This window comes from Podarcis filfolensis (assembly GCF_964270895.1).
Source record: "Podarcis filfolensis genome assembly, chromosome: 12".
In the NCBI taxonomy this organism is placed as follows: Eukaryota; Metazoa; Chordata; class Lepidosauria; order Squamata; family Lacertidae; genus Podarcis; species Podarcis filfolensis.
Window position 1 is genome coordinate 44,282,904 of NC_139614.1, and position 17,664 is coordinate 44,300,567.

General features: G+C 41.4%; 1 protein-coding gene across 1 annotated transcript in view; it reads right to left on the reverse strand.

Moving 5' to 3' along the window:
- The window catches only part of GTPBP4 (GTP binding protein 4), a 19,703-nt gene continuing 2,039 nt past the window's right edge, over positions 1-17,664 (reverse strand). Inside the window, exons 2-17 of the mRNA XM_083579658.1 lie at positions 14,540-14,710; positions 11,813-11,916; positions 11,025-11,161; positions 10,188-10,288; positions 9,202-9,294; positions 7,503-7,694; positions 7,332-7,397; positions 6,194-6,283; positions 4,775-4,885; positions 4,483-4,560; positions 4,333-4,384; positions 3,496-3,596; positions 2,974-3,171; positions 1,724-1,789; positions 1,148-1,291; positions 1-211 (exon numbers count right to left, since the gene is read on the reverse strand). Of these exons, the coding sequence (XP_083435784.1) occupies positions 59-211; positions 1,148-1,291; positions 1,724-1,789; positions 2,974-3,171; positions 3,496-3,596; positions 4,333-4,384; positions 4,483-4,560; positions 4,775-4,885; positions 6,194-6,283; positions 7,332-7,397; positions 7,503-7,694; positions 9,202-9,294; positions 10,188-10,288; positions 11,025-11,161; positions 11,813-11,916; positions 14,540-14,710 (1,857 nt within the window). The 3' untranslated portion in view covers positions 1-58. The remainder of the gene's footprint in view (positions 212-1,147; positions 1,292-1,723; positions 1,790-2,973; positions 3,172-3,495; positions 3,597-4,332; positions 4,385-4,482; positions 4,561-4,774; positions 4,886-6,193; positions 6,284-7,331; positions 7,398-7,502; positions 7,695-9,201; positions 9,295-10,187; positions 10,289-11,024; positions 11,162-11,812; positions 11,917-14,539; positions 14,711-17,664) is intronic.

Consider the following 17,664-nt stretch of genomic DNA (forward strand, 5'->3'; position numbering starts at 1 on the left):
TATATATATGTTGCCTTTAATTTGCATTGCTATTTTCATATTGTCCTTGTAGAGCCAATTATCTTCGTTGGTTTGTACCAGATTTCCTCTTGCCAGAAAACAGATGTTTGGGCTTAAGGTCAAAGACGTGCCTATCTGCTTCCCCTTTCCTGCCCAACCGGTTCATTTTTGTTTGAGCTTTCTTCATCATAGTTTTAGTCTTCTTCACCATCTATACAAATAAAAAAAAAATCATAAGTGAAGCATTCTTTCTCCACTTGAGGCTCATTCTCCACACCAATAATATGACCCAAATATTGCCTTATAGTCCCTTTGAGAAGTAGTGGTTAAGAGTATAAGACTAGTATCTGAGATACAGCCATAAATGTGCCTTCTATAGAAGCAATTTAAAAATACAAAGGGATTGGTCTCTCAAACACTAGAAGTGTCCTTGCATAAGCTACATATAAAAAGGCAAAGCTAAACAACCAGATGAATCCTGAAGTCATTTGGCTATTACACATCAGTATGTAAATTCAGCCATCTGGCCTGGCTGCCTGGTACCTACTTTTCCTAGGCCTTTCTCCCTCCCCTACCTGTCCAGTATTAACAGCACAATCCTACACAGAAGTATTATGTTCAGTGGAACTTACTCCCAGCTATGTTTGTGCATGGAGAGTCTTGGACACCTCAGCCAAATAAGTGACAAGCTGGCCTATTGCCATCACATCCCCTTAGTGTAGGCGTAGCTTACCTGTAGTCCCTCTAGATTTTGTTAGGCTCAAACTCCCATCAGCCCCAGGCTATATGGCCCAGGCTGTAGTCCAGCAACATCTGGAGAGCCACAGGTTAACCATCCACCCTTAGTACATGACGGTACAGATGATGAACTGAACACGGGCTGATTCTGCTTCAAATGGCTTGCGCTAAAAGGAACCAATTGATCCTAACAATACAGTACTAAATATACAGGAAGAGGTTTTTTAAAAGTAATTTAATTTTCTCTTGTTGACACCGAAATGTATTACAAGTCAATTTAAAATGCTCTGCCATGACAAATCCTAGCCCCTGCTTAATTACAGTAGCTCAACGTGCAGATTTATAAATGCCTATTTGCAATACTACATCCTATAAAACCATCCAGAACTATAATAAACTTCAGACAGACCTTTACGTCTCGAAGGCCAGATACATCGCGAGGTGTGCGGGAGGAACTGCGACTTCGTGCCACAGATGTAGGTGTTACAGATTCTTCTCGTTTACGTTTACGGGTAACACTCCGGGATCTTCTTGCCTGGGCTACATAATGTGCCTGAAAATTCACAAACCAAGAAAAGCCCAATCAGAACCCCTCATCTTCGAAATTAGTTATCAGGTGCTGCACACTGTTCCTCAGCGTAAATACTACTTAATTCAGCTAACAGCTTATGAGTATAAACTTTATTAAATAACAGGATTTTTCGACTCTGAATTCCAGTCTTAATCCAATATTAATCAATTCCCTTAACACAGCTTTATTTCTGGAGCCAGCTTAGCCCAGCGGTTCCATCAACCAACACATTGCTTGGGTCCCACAATCGCCTCCCGTGGTGTGAGACCTGCAGGCGCCACCTGGCTTTAAAACAAACAAACAAAAAAGCCACAGCTTTATTTCCTGTGGCAGAAAAATGAAGTATAATATGGACATTTAGAAATAATGAAAGTAATTCCTACAGCAATCAGTGCAGAAAAAAGTCTGTCTCACCTCATTTTTACCAGTCATATCAAGCCCGAGATCAGTCATCTCCTTCTCTAATGTCTTCCGTTCAACCTAAAGACACAAGTCATCAATTATTTTCCCTGTTATCAATACACTTTTATATTGACGTGGCCGAAAGGAGCCTAAGAAGCAATCCAGTAAACTCTTCAAAAACTACAAGAGAAATCCTACAGCAGAGAACTGCGTTCCAGATAGATTTCAGTGACAATTTGGAGACAAACAGATTTCCAGATTTCCAGATAGATTTCAGTGGAGACAAACAGATAAAAGCAGGAATGTCAATGGTCTGCCATTCTCCCCCGCCCCCCCTTTTCAAATTAGTTTAGGTGTAATTTAACATGTACCAGAACACACATTCCATGCATACAGGATGCTCAACAAGACAACACATAGTATGGGTAGCAAATGAGCCTACACTTCTGGAAGGAGGCAATAATAATAGTAATAATAATAGTGAACTGTTGTGCTTAAGGCAGACATGAGGAACCTTACCCCAACCCCAACGGGCCAGATCTCAATCAGCCCTATGCCTTGTAGGAAGAATTTGGATGAAGGAATGCAACTTGTTCTGGCAAAGGAACAACTGGGAGTTCACTTAAGCTCCTGTTTGTTGCTTTGAAACATGCCAGTGCAGGCGGGTGTGTGGCCTATAGTAAAATTTGCTTGTTGAACTGCTAGCAGCTTATAATGTTGGGTGGGTGTGGGTGCGTGAAATAAAAAATCATGTCTGAAATAGGGAAGGGCCATACATGCTTTGTATGAAAAAAGGTCCCAGGCTCAACCCAGACATCTCCAGGTAGCCTGGGAAAAACTCTTGTATGAAACCCTGGAGAAGCTCTGCCACTCACTGTTGACAGTGCTGAGTTGCGTGGACCAAAGCTCAGACTCAGCAGAAGTCACCTTCCTATGTCCCAGTTCATTCCACAACTTTGTTCTGCTGACTGCGTAGAGCAATCACAAGGCGTGATCCTTGTGTTTCTGACAAGTCCTAAGCTAGAACATACCTTAATGGAGATTATCATTCTTCTTCTTCTATCGCTTACGGGCCTGTTACTATTTCATCTGCCTAAGCCATTATTTTTAATCTGCAGTCTAACAGGCATTTCTAGCCATGACAACTTCGATTTTTGTTTTGTAACGAAAGTGAGTGGGTGGGAGGGAACACACGTAAATCCCTTAATCCCTTAACTGCAGTCAGGCCCCAACACATTCTTAACAAAATGTTTGAAACTTGCCTTTCTCGCCGTTCTCGGCATCCTGGGCCCCTGTGTATCTTTCTCTTTGGATGCCAACATCTTGAGTTTCTTTTTCTCTCGAATCTGTTGTGCCAGCTGTCTGATGCCCATCATTTCCTCATCTTCGCTTTCTGAGTCGCTGTCGTATTCTCCAGCTGCTTGCCTCAGCTCCTCCTCTTCCTCCAGTTGCTCCAGTTTCTTTAAAGACGTCACACACAATGCATTAGAAACTTTTACAATATGCATGCTTCAAATATTCATCAACAGAGCCTTTCAGATAGTTAATGCTCAAACTCCTAACTGCCATATCAGAAGTTCTCAATTTCTGAACCAAGATTAAAGGCAGAAGCAGAGTGATGGTTTTGCGGAGTCAATCAATTCATTCTTAGTTGTGATTCTTCTTAATAAGAGGCTAGACAAGAAATGCATAGCTTGACAGAATGTTCTGTATATTCATGACATGACAAGAATGCACACATTTTCTGTACACTGAAGTGTGAGGTTAATGGGGATAACTCCTACCTTCATGATATCTGGGTCAATATAATCTGCTATGTTGTGTCCTTCCCAGATTTCTGGCACCTTATCATATTTTTCAGATGGATTCATTAGATCCCAGTATTCTAAAAGCCGGGGAGGGGAACAACACACAGAATTATTAATTTGTGCAGCACAGAAGCTACTATTTCATTGTTACAGCAGGAAGTTACCTGATAGCAGATGATCCAGAGTTGATAAACCTGTCTGGCAACCAGAACAATCTTCCTTTAACCTTAGGCTTCATCAAAAAAACCCTTGTAGTTTGAATTATTATCTGTCCAAAAAACTGACTGTCTAGAAAGGTCACTCACTTTCTGACACCTGCTACCCTCCCTCCACCCAAAGCAGCTTTGCCAGTGGCAACACAGGAGAGGGTTATTCGGGAAAGGGATGCATGACATTAGGCCAAAGGCTGCAGGTTGTTCACTCCTTATGCAAACCGACAAAGCCCTCCATCAACTTTAACATATAGTCCTTGATGGAAAATTAGGTGAACATCAGTATTACCCAGTAGACTAAGAGCATAACGTAATAATTATGTTAATAATAATAATAATAATAATTATTATTATTATTATTATTATTATTATTATTATTATTATTTATTGGTTTCCCCAGCCACTCTGGGTGGCTCCCAACAGAATATTAATAATAAAAAGCAGTAACATCAAACATTAAAAACTTCCCTAAACAGGGCTGCTAACCACACACAACAGCTGAAGTTAACCTTGCAGTTTTCTACCTGAACTCTCTGCAAAATGGGAACACTACATCAGTGACACCTCTAGTGTGAACATTAAGATTACTGTTACCACTTACTCTTAAGATCCAAAACATACTCGTCTCCCATTTCCATTTCAATGTCTTTCTCCTGCGAACAAGCACACAGAATTAAAATGGGCCCTTTTTAAAAGTTTCACACAAATTTTGCTCTTCTTCTCCTGGGAAAATCTTTCAAAAGATGCTTACCAGTTTCTTTTTAGGCGCATCAACTTCCATGCGTTTTTTGCGGAGCAGGGCACCTTCAGGGATAAAAGGTGGCCTTTCCTAAGATTAAAGGATAAAACCAAGATGAGCTCAAGGAAGCAGTTTAAAAACAAAAACATAAAACATGCAAATCATAATTGCATTTATTAGCATGCAAAAGCAAAAAAAAGACCAAGACTGTTTTGATTAGATGCATGTGTATTATATATACATACATTGCTGAAACCCGGGGGGTGGGGGGAATGACAGAGGTATAATGGGCACAGACACCAACCTTGTTGTCCCTTTTGGATGGGATAGCTAAGTGGAGCCTGTTCAGTACATCGTGTACTTTGTTTCCTTTCATTTTGGTATCAACACGATGGGCCAGCAACCTGTCACAGGCCTGAGAACATGCAAAATAGGAATTAAAGAAAAGCATGCTGATGAAAGCAGACGAATAACACGCAGACATAATGGTTCCCAATTTCTTAACATCAGTTTCACTGAGCAGGAGTACCCCACGGGCTCCCAAATTCCCTCCTTACTGTCAATGAAAAAACAGCAGGGGAAAGGAAACTGGGAGCACCCACAGGTTCACAGGCTTTCCATCTCATTACCACAGTGAAAAGGAAGCACTACATCTGCACCAGACTGGGTGTGTGTGAAATCACCAAGCAAGATGGCTGCCCTAATTCTTTAACTACTCATGAGCTATCAAACCTCCAATCTGAAATCCTAAAAAAAATGACTCTGCAGGGCAAAATCATTATAAATTTCCGGAATTTCTCTTTTACAATTTCCTGGTTTAATCCCATCTTCCCTAATATTAAGCTTAATGGCTCTGATCTAGAATTCACCTACAGAGCAAGCCAGTGCTTGCATCAACAGGCCCATTATTGCCAGACTTTTCTGCCTTTCCACTAAGGAGGCCATTTTAAAAGAACTTCGCATACTTGTTAGTCTGGAACGGGAGGACCAAAAGGTCCCCCCAGCACATATAAAACACTCCTTTCTTTTCAGATGACCCTCTCTAGTTTGTAAATTGTTTGGCAATCAACCACCTACGTTCCCTATTAGAGGGAATGGAACAATGAAGAAAGCCTATCATTAATGTTCCTCCTCTTTACAGTTGTCCAAAAAGGCTTCCAGTTCAGCTGCCAGCAGCTAACAATATAATAGGTTGGTCAAAACAACCATGAGCAAAAGGCAAAAGAGCTGGTGGTCCTATGCCATAAACATTTGCTGAAATAGGTAGGTTTTATGGTTACACAAGTTGCTTTTCATTGCCTTGGATAAGCGAATGCAACTAACAAATATAATAAATTATATTAACAATAATAATAATCACCTTTGAATTTGGCTTCACATTTCTCCTGCAGTGTCGAAGTGCAAGGTATTAAAGGTAAAGGGTAAAGGGACCCCTGACCATTAGGTCCAGTCGCAGACGACTCTGGGGTTGCAGCACTCATCTCGTTTTAGTGGCCGAAGGAGTCAGCGTACAGCTTCCAGGTCATGTGGCCAGCATGACTAAGCCGCTTCTGGCAATCCAGAGCAGTGTCCTAGTGCAAGGTATTACTATTACTGTATTATTATTGTAGCCTTTCCCTAAGCAGCACAAATCTTTTAAATGTGGAGGAGGTCACTGTTGGGCCAGCCCAATCAGAGTGTCTGGAACACAGCTTATACAAAAACAAACATACATACGACTCACTTCTGTTTTAACTTGAATCACTCCTTGTTCGGTTAGGGTGCTCGTCTCGATGACAGGAAGCCCATCTGCTTCTAAATCAGCAAACATTTTCTAAAACATGACGGACACACGTGAATTTAGTAGTGAAACTAAATGCTTAAACCCAACAAAAATATTGCTGCCTTCTATTGCTAAGGTATCAAAATAAACACAGTATCTTCATGAACTGGAAGATACAACAGTTATGTTAGAATGTGTCACATCGGCTGTGAAATAAATTACACATAAGCAGACCATAGTTCCATCTGTTTCCCTCCTCAAAAAATTCTGGGCATGTAATCTGTTAACTTTGTGAACTACAGTGCCCAGAATTCTTTGAGGGGGGAAATGTGCTATGGATGTGCTTTAAATGTATTGTGCCTGAAAAGTACAGTGTGTATACAACCTAAACTGTTGCAATTCAACTCATTATTTGGGTATGTCTGACTCCAATCAGTTAAATCCGAAACCACCATCGACTAAAACTAGAAATTCAGGAAACTGGTCCAGGGGCTATCATGCTAGGTGATATCACCTTTGGTATAAAAAAACTGGAACAGTCACCAAAGAAAGCAAGTTATGGTTTTGAGCTGTCCGTTAGGAAAAAAGATGACTGGGGGAAAAGCAGGCTACTTGTGCAGTGTAACTCTGCTGCTTACTCCCTGCTCTCACAGCCAAAATTCAGACAAGAATGAAGACCCTCACAAAGAACAACTCTTTGAAATAAACGAACTGCCTCCCCCAAATCACTCTGATTGGGGTGCGGGGGGGGGGGGGAATAATTCACAGCTAAACCTCTTCGTCAAAATGAAAAGAACTTACCAGAACACCACCTTGTCCCCTCTCAGGTTCTGGCAGTTTCCCCAGACCACTTGGTTTCGTTTCTCAAAAAATGGTGAGGGTAAAATTGTGGGTTTAACTTTTTAGAAAAATGGAGGCGACGGAGCTACTCAGAAAATTTAGTTTGATCCTGATCCACTTCAACTTGCCTTGTTAATGGCATGACCTGACTCTGCAAAGGAGGAGTCTTCTCCATATCATCCTGATCTACCCCATTACTCAAGGTGCACTCCGAGCCAGTGTATAACCTTAAGACAGACGGACGAACACAATGTCCTACCTGGTTTTCCTCAGAAAGCTCAGAAATCCTCTTCACGTCACATTTGTTTGCTACAATTATTAGAGGCTGAAAGTTAAAAAGGGGGAAATAACAGATTGAACTAAGCATCCGGTCTAGATTTTATAACCAAGAAAGCAGCAGCTCAGCATCAGATATTAAATCCCCGCCCACCTTGTTGACAAACAGTGGCTTGATATTGCTGAAGAGTTCGAGCTGCTCTTCCAGGCTGTGCCCACACTGCTCCGATATATCCATGACGTACAGGACAGCTGAACGAAGATGGGCAAGCGCTGTTATTGCCTGCATCTCAATGGTGTTTCTCTCTTCCAGGGGATGATCCAGAATACCGGGGGTATCCACCACCTAGAATGAAGACAGACAGAATTAAAGTTCTTGATCTCACATGCATTGACAAGCAAACCAGAAATTGGGCTAGGGAGGAAAAATAGCCCAATTTCTGGAACAGCGCTTCAAGCACCTCTGCAACTCAAATACTATTATCCTTTCCTCCTAAACTGCAAAACAGAAGGCAAGGATGCTGAAATGGTATCGCTCAGAATACCGAGAAATTCTTGCTCCTCCATGCAATATCAATGACTGCAATCCCATACCCACATATCCTGCGAGTAAGTCCCATTGAACTCAGTAGATTTACTTCTAAGTAAACAAGCACAGCATCTGGCTACAAGACTGCTAGTTGAAGTCACTGTAGTCATTCACTTGGACAAACTGAAGCATGCCAACTGATCTTCCTAGGCAGATTTGGACAGGTTTGTTTTACGGTGTTGGTACAGGGTGTTATGTCTTTTGGTAAAGCTCCAGATCATGAAAGTTACATTAATCAATGGCTAGGCAGCTAAGTACAGAGTGTCAACACCCTTCCAAGGGCTAAAAGCCCAGGACATTTTTTTGTAATAGGTTTATATTGCCATAGAGGATTAAAACTATTTCGTCACAAGCCTCGAGTCTAGAAACCACAGTCGCCCACATTTCCAGACAGCCTGTCATGTGGTCATGTAGTCATGTGGATAGCTGAGCAAGAGTATCATCAGATGACTCAATAAGTGGTGAGCAGACACACAGGAGCATCACCCCAATCAGCTCATCTACAGGAGCACCAAATGAGCTGCATTGGGGTCCGTGGCCGAGACAAGACTGGGCAAACATTATTAAAAAGGAGAAATTCCTTTGAAAACTGCATTGAGACAAGGGCTCAATCTTCAGCGGGCTACAGCTTGGAAGGAGTGGCCGTTACTGTAAAAGAAGACTCCCAACCTAGCTTGCAGTTTGTTACAAAGGTGAAGATTGCAAGCAAGGCAACCTCCAGGCAAACTAGTTCAATGCAGACATCATGAATCCTAATCAGCTAATTGGAAGTTCAGAAACTTTATAAGGAACTCTAGGAAGCCAAAATACGATTCACAACAAACAACACAAACAACACGATGACCAGTATACTAGATAGCACTGCAATTCTTATTGCATAATAGACGTAATTTAGTACAACAAAAACAAAATGTAAATTCTCTAATATATTTGAAATCAAATGAACACCGTAGAAGTATAATAAGTCTACAGCTGAAACAAAGTAATAGATGCTATCCTGTGGGCTAAGCGGTAAAACTTTTTAGGTGTTCATGGTGCCGAAGTAGTAAGTGAATAACAACGTAGGACAGTGATCCCGGATAATCTGACTGTTTCACTGGAATCTTCTTCAGCACAAACCATAGATTAGAAAAACGCACAAGGAGCAGTGGTCATAAGGATATGTAACCACGATTCACAGCATTACCCTGAAGGAGAAATACGATTCACAGCATTACCCTGGATAAAGTTCCGTCCCAACTAATTGCTACAGCAAAGTCCTTACCTGCCAACGCAGATACTTGTAATCCATGTGGCCCACAAACAGAGATTTTGTGGTGAAGGCATACGGCTGCACCTCTACATCTGCTCTCGTCACCTGAAACACAAGAAGTCCCAAAGTTGTAGCGTCTCTCCATTTATAAGACAATTCCATTTTTCAAACAAACAAGGGCCATACTTGGCTTCTTACAAGAGAAATGTCTGAGCCACTGCAGTTCAAACTAGAGCACACTTATTTAGGTGTGGGGTAGGAAAGAGAAGATATTTTCTGTTCTGGAACTCAGAATATGTAAAACCATCTTCTGTTTAGCACTCAGGGTGGAACTTCCAAGCTCCAGGTCTCTCTATCCAGACCCTGAGATTCTCCCCAGGCTACCCCCTTCCCTGGTCCTACCCCAACCTCAAGGATGGAATGTGTCCTTTTTCACACAGTGCATAGTTAAAATATGGAATTTGCTTCCACAGGAGACTGTGATGGCCACCAACTTGGAGGGCTTTAGAAGAGGATTAAATAAATTCATGGAAGACAAGACTATCAATGGTTACTATCCACCATAGTTGTGTTCTACCGCCACTGTCAAAGACATTATACTCTGAATACCTCCTGGGAATCACAGGCTCGCAAAGTGCTACGACACTTGTGCCCGGATGGAGAGATTGTGCATAGAAACCTCTGAGTTTTGCATAGCTTGAATGCAGTACTCTGTAACGCATGTTGATCTGGCCCTGGCCATGACCACCGCTGATACTGCAGCCCTTAAAGGGGAATGTGATCCTTTATCTACTTAAATATTTAAAATATCTATTCACTCATTAAGAGGCAGCACATCCCTAATTGAATATAAACTCAACTAAGGCTACCATCCTAAACACATTTACTGGGGAGCAGGTTGCATGCAACTCAATGGGATTTACTTCCGAGTAGAAAAAGTAGCTTATGATTGCATGGTACTTTCCTTTGGCTCCGAAGCCATGCAAATATCCACAAACCTTGTTTATAAAGCTGGATTTCCCAACATTCGGGTAACCACACAGTAAGAGAGTCCGTGTGTTAGGGTCGATGGTTGGCAAGCGAGATAAATGCTGACGCACTGTAAAAAATAAAGACAATCTTTCATTTGTTGAAGTCTAAAAATGCTTAGCATCTGGGCACTGATGCACAATTACTAATGGCTGAGCTATGGATCTGATAGGCCCAGTGTAAGCAGAAGAGTCCTAAGCAGGCATTTTGAACAAAGGACAGTATCCACAAAGCAGTCCAATTGCGCAACAGAACTTCCCTGCCCTCTCTTCGAATGTTCCATAAATTTGTTCTGGGGCAGAAGAGTTATGGGGAGGGGACAGGGGCAGGCAGGAAATGGAGGAGGAGGGGATGTTTCATTGCACAATTGGAAATGTACTAACAGCTCTTGCTTAATATTAATTGGCAAAAAGTTCCACACCTTAAATGAAGACACACCAGGCTACCTACTTCTTGTAGAAGCAAGGCGAGTCTCATATACTTTCTCTGGCTGAACATGAAGATTGGCCAGGGATATTATTGAATGGGCCCATTTCTGGCAGATTAACTTTATTACTACTAAAGTTCATTGTCTAATGGCAGCCAAAGTGCTGCAATGATTATTGCTGCCAGAAGAGTACTAGAACCATCACTCAGCCATGGCACTTGGGTGATCGTCAGTCTGTCACTTTCTCAGACTCACAGGGCGGTTGTGAAGGTAAAGTTGGGACAAGAAGTCTGAGAGGCCGGTATGAACTTACTGACTGAAGGGTGGTATCGCAATAAAGTAGTAAGTCTGTTCTGCTATCACCCCTGATATACTCCACCTTGTTCTAAGTACTCCAGGCTCTGCTTCTGTCTTTTGATGATTGTACACATCCGTCCCAGAGCAGCCCGCTTCAGCTGCTTGCATCGGTAAAGGGAATCTCCATATTTCATCAGCCGTACATAATCTTTGGCAACGCTGTATTTCAAAAACAGAAGTCAAACCTGTATTGAGACTGCTAGAAGCTTGTTGCCCTCTCCACCATCCTAATACCTGAGCACAGAACTGGAGCGTTTGAAAGGGGGAAATGAAAGGGTAAGTCGCAAGGAAAATGCAGGCATTTCTTCATGTTTCAAAGGCATGGCTTTATAAGGAAGAACCGCAAGTAGAGAATAGGAAGCCTTTTCCAAACAAAATGTGTGTGTATGTGTTAGGTAAGGGTAAAGGGACCCAGTCCAGTCACGGATGACTCTGGTGTTGCGGCGCTCATCTCACTTTATTGGCCGAGGGAGCCGGCGTACAGCTTCCGGGTCATGTGGCCAGCATGACTAAGCCACTTCTGGCGAACCAGAGCAGCGCACGGAAACGCCATTTACCTTCCCGTTGGAGTGGTACCTATTTATCTACTTGCACTTTGACATGCTTTCGAACTGATAGGTGGGCAGGAGCTGGGACCGAGCAATGGGAGCTCACCCCGTCACGGGGATTCGAACCACGACCTTCTGATCAACAAGCCCTAGGCTCAGTGGTTTAACCCATAGGGCCACCCGCGCCCCTATGTGTTACAGTGATCCAAACAACAGAAATGTTTTTTGAAGCATGGACAACAACTAAATATTAAGCTCTTACTTGTCAATCAGATTTTTTGCAATGTTAATTTGCCCCAAAGCCAACTTGTAATGATCTTTGTCATAAAGAACGTTCATCAAATCTGCATAAAATGGATGGATGTCCTGGAAAAAAAAAAAAGAACGAAACTTATGTCAATATGCAAACTTCTTAGCAGACTACTTCCACAAGCTCAAGGGAATTTTGGGCCACAGTAAACTGATTTTGAAACTAGATGAAAGTTCAAAAAAGCATTCTGTTTACATCTATTGTTTGTGGTGCAACAATGCAGAACAGGGCCTTCTCTGTTGTAGTACCCTAGATATGGAGGTTCCTTCCTATAGGGCAGGAGTAGGGAATCACAAGGCAGTTTTCCTCAACCACATTCACCTGCTGTGTGGCTATCCATTAGACAATCATCCGACATCAATATAATGTCAGATGACCATAAAAAGACCCCCACCGCTGTCACAAAGATACTGCTGTCTCCTACACTATCTGTTCTTATGCACCAGATTAAGATGCGTTTATTTCCCTAGGCTTATCATTTGGGCTGATGTAAAATGTAAACTGCTATGTTGTCTGAATTACTGATTTCTTGCTTTTTGTTTGGTTTTCATAATGATTTTATGGCTCTTGTATTGGTTTGGGTAATTAATATATTGTTGAGTACCGCCCTGGGAACCATCAGGTTAAAGGATGGAAGACACACCTAATAATAAGGCTGTGTACACATTACCAGTTTGAAATGCAGCTAGGTTGTTCTTTTTCTCAATTCAGATCAAAGCTGGTTTTAAGGCAAAATGCATTAAAAACAAAGAAATAACAAGATATATATGGACTGAGGCTAATGTCATCCGTACACCACTTCCCAAACCAGGAGTGGAAAAGTGCACTCAATGAAGAGTAAACAGGAGTGTGTACACAGCCCAAGAGAAAGAATAACCTGCTAAGAAGAAGAATGTCACACAATTCAACTAGGCCAGGGTTTCCCAAACGTGGGCCACCAGCTTTTTTGGGGACTACAGTTCCCATCATCCCTAACCACTGGGTCCAGCCACCTAGGGATGATGGGAGTTGTAGTCCAAAAATAGTTGGAGACCAAAGCTTGGGAAACTGAACAAGGCTAACACAAGCTTCTTGTATGAGTCTGTGGAGCTCATTGAATCCCAGGTTAAGGTTTTTGTATCTGTTTTGATGACCATAGAGAGCACAGACCTAGGCAAAAATGGAGGTTCCGCATCCATAATGCACTGCAAAGAAAGATATTTACTCTCTTTAGCAAGGTCTTTCTTGCTCAACCTAGCCTTCTCTTTGCATAAAAAGCAACTAGAACAATGCAACCCTAAGAAGAAACTGAACTATGCTACACCATTGACCATGTTCGAAACAGCGGATTTTAAAAAAGTGTTACAAATTAAAACAGCATTCATTAGCTCGGCCCAGGTCGGTGTAGGAGCAGGCAAGCTTTCAGGAGCCAAGGAGCAATAAATTCTACAGAATTAGAAACTTGCACACTCAATGATCAACTCAAGCTGTATCAGCAGGTGGCATCTTGTCTACTATATAATACAGTCTTTAAAACATATGATTATTCATTTTGCCAGAACGACTCAAACAAACCGTGCATATATTTTCACAGAACACTATCCAAAATCCTACATGAGTCTCTCCTTCTCAATAAGCAGCAAATCATAGTAAAATAAGGTTAACAGACATATCATGCTTTTAATGTCTGTTGTACAGGGCGAGTCCTTTAAAAGAGACCCCATAGATACAGAATACACATGTTGCACGGGGCCTCTTTTAAAAGACTCACCCTGCACATCGCCCTGAACTTTTCCAGAGGAAGGGTGACTTTTACGTATCCTAAATAAATAACTTTGTCCATACTGTACTTTATCAACATATGTTACATTGTTTTGGGGATTGATAGCCAAACTTCACCCTAAGCTGTCACAGGGCAAGTCGCAACATATGCGTTACATCAGTTTCATAAAGCAATAAAACAAATCCAGCAAACCCAGACTAAAGCTGATGCAAGTGTTCCCCATCTGTTATAAAAATGTCAGCTTGTGGGAACCAGGTAAAAGGGGAAGATTTCCACTTGGCACTAAAAGCTCATTAATGCCAGTGCCACTGTAAGGTAAGGGGGAAGAGAATTTCACAACTGAGGGGGCAGCTATTGAGAAAGCCCTATACCAAGTTCCAGGAATCCAGACTTCATCGGGTGATGGTGCGGTCAAGAGAGATGTGCCAGCAGAACTCACCTTATTGGCAGGATACTGCAGGCATTCCCCAATATAACTTGTCTCCAAACCATTTAGGGCTTTACAGACCAATTGACAACATTATAAAAGAACTTGAAGTAGTATTTTTCGCTCCATAAGATGCACCAGACCATAAGACGCACCTCGTTTTTGGAGGAGGAAAACAAGAAAAAAAATATTCTGAATCTCACAAGACAGAACAGCAAGAGGGATCGCTGCACAGTGAAAGCAGCAATCCCTCTTGCTGTTCTGGCTTCTGGGATAGCTGCGCAGCCTGCATTCGCTCCATAAGACGCACACACATTTCCCCTTACTTTTTAGGAGGGAAAAAGTGAGTCTTATAGAGCAAAGAATACGGTACATAACCGTTCTCTAAGAAACCAGATATGGTTTTTTTGGCCATGTATCATGCAGAGAGTATAACACTGGGCTTAGAATAACTTTTTGTGTTCAGCTGCCTCCTGCCAAAGCCACTTACATCTAGTTTTGGGAAATCCATGATGATCTGGGTGAGCCTGTCGTGGTAATTTTGTTGGGTGTATTTTACTTTTCTCATGTAAAAATGACGGATGCGGTGAATCTGGTAATGCTTATGAATTACTGTGGGTGTCTTCCGCTGGGTCTTGGATAACGTCAGGTCTATGAAGTCCTGCAGTTAAAAAACAAAGGGCAAGGAAGATGATGTGTTTAGTGTTTTCAAAGTCACCAACGTCACAATAAAACAAGAGTCAAAAACTCACATCTGTAGCTGAAAGCAGAAAGGAAGAGTTCGGTCAAGTGCGCTGCGCCAGGGCAAATAACTCGGGAAAAGCCCTTAAGACTAGGGATCATGAGACATGCAGTCATTGCCTGCTTGCCTCTGAAAAAAATGTTTCAACCCACCGTTAAAAGAACAGCAATTTCACATAATTTTACTGATATTGATTGTGCTTAAAAATCCACCCCAAACCCCTTCATCGCCCTAACAGACTTGCTCTCTGTTCTTAAGCACATATCCATCAAAGTTCCACTAATTTCCATCATAACTCATTTCAATATAAAGTGTCAACATCGATCAATCAAGTATTTTGGGGATAAATTATGCATTCTTCAATTCCTTAATAAAATCTACAGTAGAAAAATAAATGAGAGACTGTTTCAAGCTCTCTCATGTTCCTTAAAAGGCTCCTTAAAGAGAACCATAGCAAATCTGCCATCTAGGATCTTGGAGGGTAAAATGTACCAAAAAACCTGATCTTCTACATATAGGTACTGTTAGAAAATTTAGATACAATATGTTTGTTAGAAGCTGGTCCACTCCGGCCCATTGAGATTAAAAGTATAGCTTTTAGATCTACAGACTTAGTCACTGGGAATTAACAGCAATTGGGAAAAAGCTTAATTTAATACAACAAATTTAATATAACAAATACAGCAAGCATGCTTCCTGACCCCAGAAATAAAGCATTCTAGGCAGTCTTCACGAACTCAATGTCTTCCATCTGTTTTGGGCTACAACTCCCATCAGCCTCAACAAGAATGGCTGTGCTGGCTGGTGGGAGTTGTAGTCTCAAACAGATGGAGGACACCAGGTTGCTTAAGGCCATCTTAACTGCAATGAAATAATGCTTCAGAAAGTTAAAATCTTTTTCTTTCTTTCTTTTTTTAAGGAAAGCAAATGTTCATGTGATTTTAACAGCCATACAAAAACATGATCCTCCACTATGCTGCATCAGACCATTGCTCCATCTAGCATAGTACCATCTACTCCAACCAGCTACAGATTTCCAGGGTCTCTGGCAGAGATATTTTCCAGTGCTGCAATCTGCAATCCTCCTTAAATCAGAGTCAGGGTGGATAAAAATCAATGATTCTTTTTAATGAATTTTTAAAATTTAAATTGGATTTTTTTTATTTAAATTGGATTTTTGGAGGAAAAATCTTTCTAAAAATAGTTTTCTATTTAAGTTACTTTATAGTCCAAAGACTATTCATCAGGAAAAAAGGATCTGTTCTAGTTTTTCATGTGTGCTAAAACTCAGTCTATTTTTTTTTTAAAAATTGTTTAACGACATCAGTTAACAAACATGGAGGCATATGCTATAATGTTGCTGTTTTAGTCAAATAAATTGTTTAAATTGTTATTAATGAAATGATTGTTTTTCTCCTTCCAATAAAGTATAGCAGAAAAGTTGACCTAATATATAAACAGTTAACGTACTAAATCTCACAATAATTTCATAATTATCGGTCTATGTATTTCTAATAGTACAACCAAATCAGCAATTTTTTATATAACTGTAAAAACTACTCTGAAAATTTATTATTCCAAAAATGAAACCTTCATCTGTTTGTAAATATTAAGATTATACCAACAAGAATGAGTCTTTCTGCAAATAAAAGATTTAAATCAAATCTTACTGACTAGTGATTTAAATTGATTTGATTCACCGTATTTTTCGCACCATAAGACGCACCAGACCATAAGACGCACCTAGTTTTTGGAGGAGGAAACCTAGAAAAAAAAATATTCTGAATCCCAGAAGCCAGAACAGCAAAAGGGATCACTGCGCAGCGAAAGCAACACAAAGCTTCTTCAGGACAGGGGAACATTCCTCCCGCTGCCCTGAGGAGGCTTCACGTGGCTATGCACAGCGAAAGCAATGATCCCTCTTGCTGTTCTGGCTTCTGGGATAGCTGCGCAGCCTGCATTCGCTCCATAAGACGTACACACATTTCCCCTTACTTTTTAGGAGGGAAAAGGTGCATCTTATAGAGTAAAAAATACGGTAAATCAAATCTACCCTGATCAGAGTAGCTGGAAATTGAACCTGGGACCCCCTGGGTGCCACGTATGGCGTCTCAGCCCCATGACAGATGCCAATTCCTTGCCATTTTTTGTCCAGCCGTGAAATTGCAACAACTAACATGAATTTAGCAAACCAAGGTAATAGTGAGATGGAGCTTAGGACCCATCTGAATAAAGAGTGCAACATCTAAGAAAAATAAAGACAGATCATCTGGATGGTGATGCTTGCTTCTCTGCTAGGCCTGGGAACAAGCAAAGCAAAGGGTGATGTGCTTCAGGCTCTAGGCACTGTCTACCAAAACCATTTAAGGACATACAATGACCGGGGAGAATTTATCAGAAACTGAAAGCACATCAAGTACTGATCCTGTAGCTTCCAGCTCCAGAACAGAGCCCTCGTTTCACTTCCAATAACCATGGGTGCGAACCAACACAGAAACACCCATACGGTTTAATTTCTCTCACGGAATGTTACAAGCGTAATTCAGATAAGCATCACCTTGTACAAAAAGGAGCCGCTAGCAGTATAGGACTATTCTCTTATCACTCGTTTCTAGTGGGAGGAAGGAAAGCCATTTGTATTGGGCAAAACAATATCGGAAGAAGGGCAAGTAACCTGAGAATAGAGGTGCAAAAAAGAAAAAGAAAAGAAAAAAGGCTCCACCTACAACAAATATTCTGTGGGGGTGGAGATAGGGAGTGGTGCTATATTAAGACAGCTGGAGTCTTCTGCATACATGGAGAGGTTGCCCAGGAAAGTGAGGAGACTTCACCAATTCACAGTGAGGACGCACCTGCCACATTCACCCAAGACT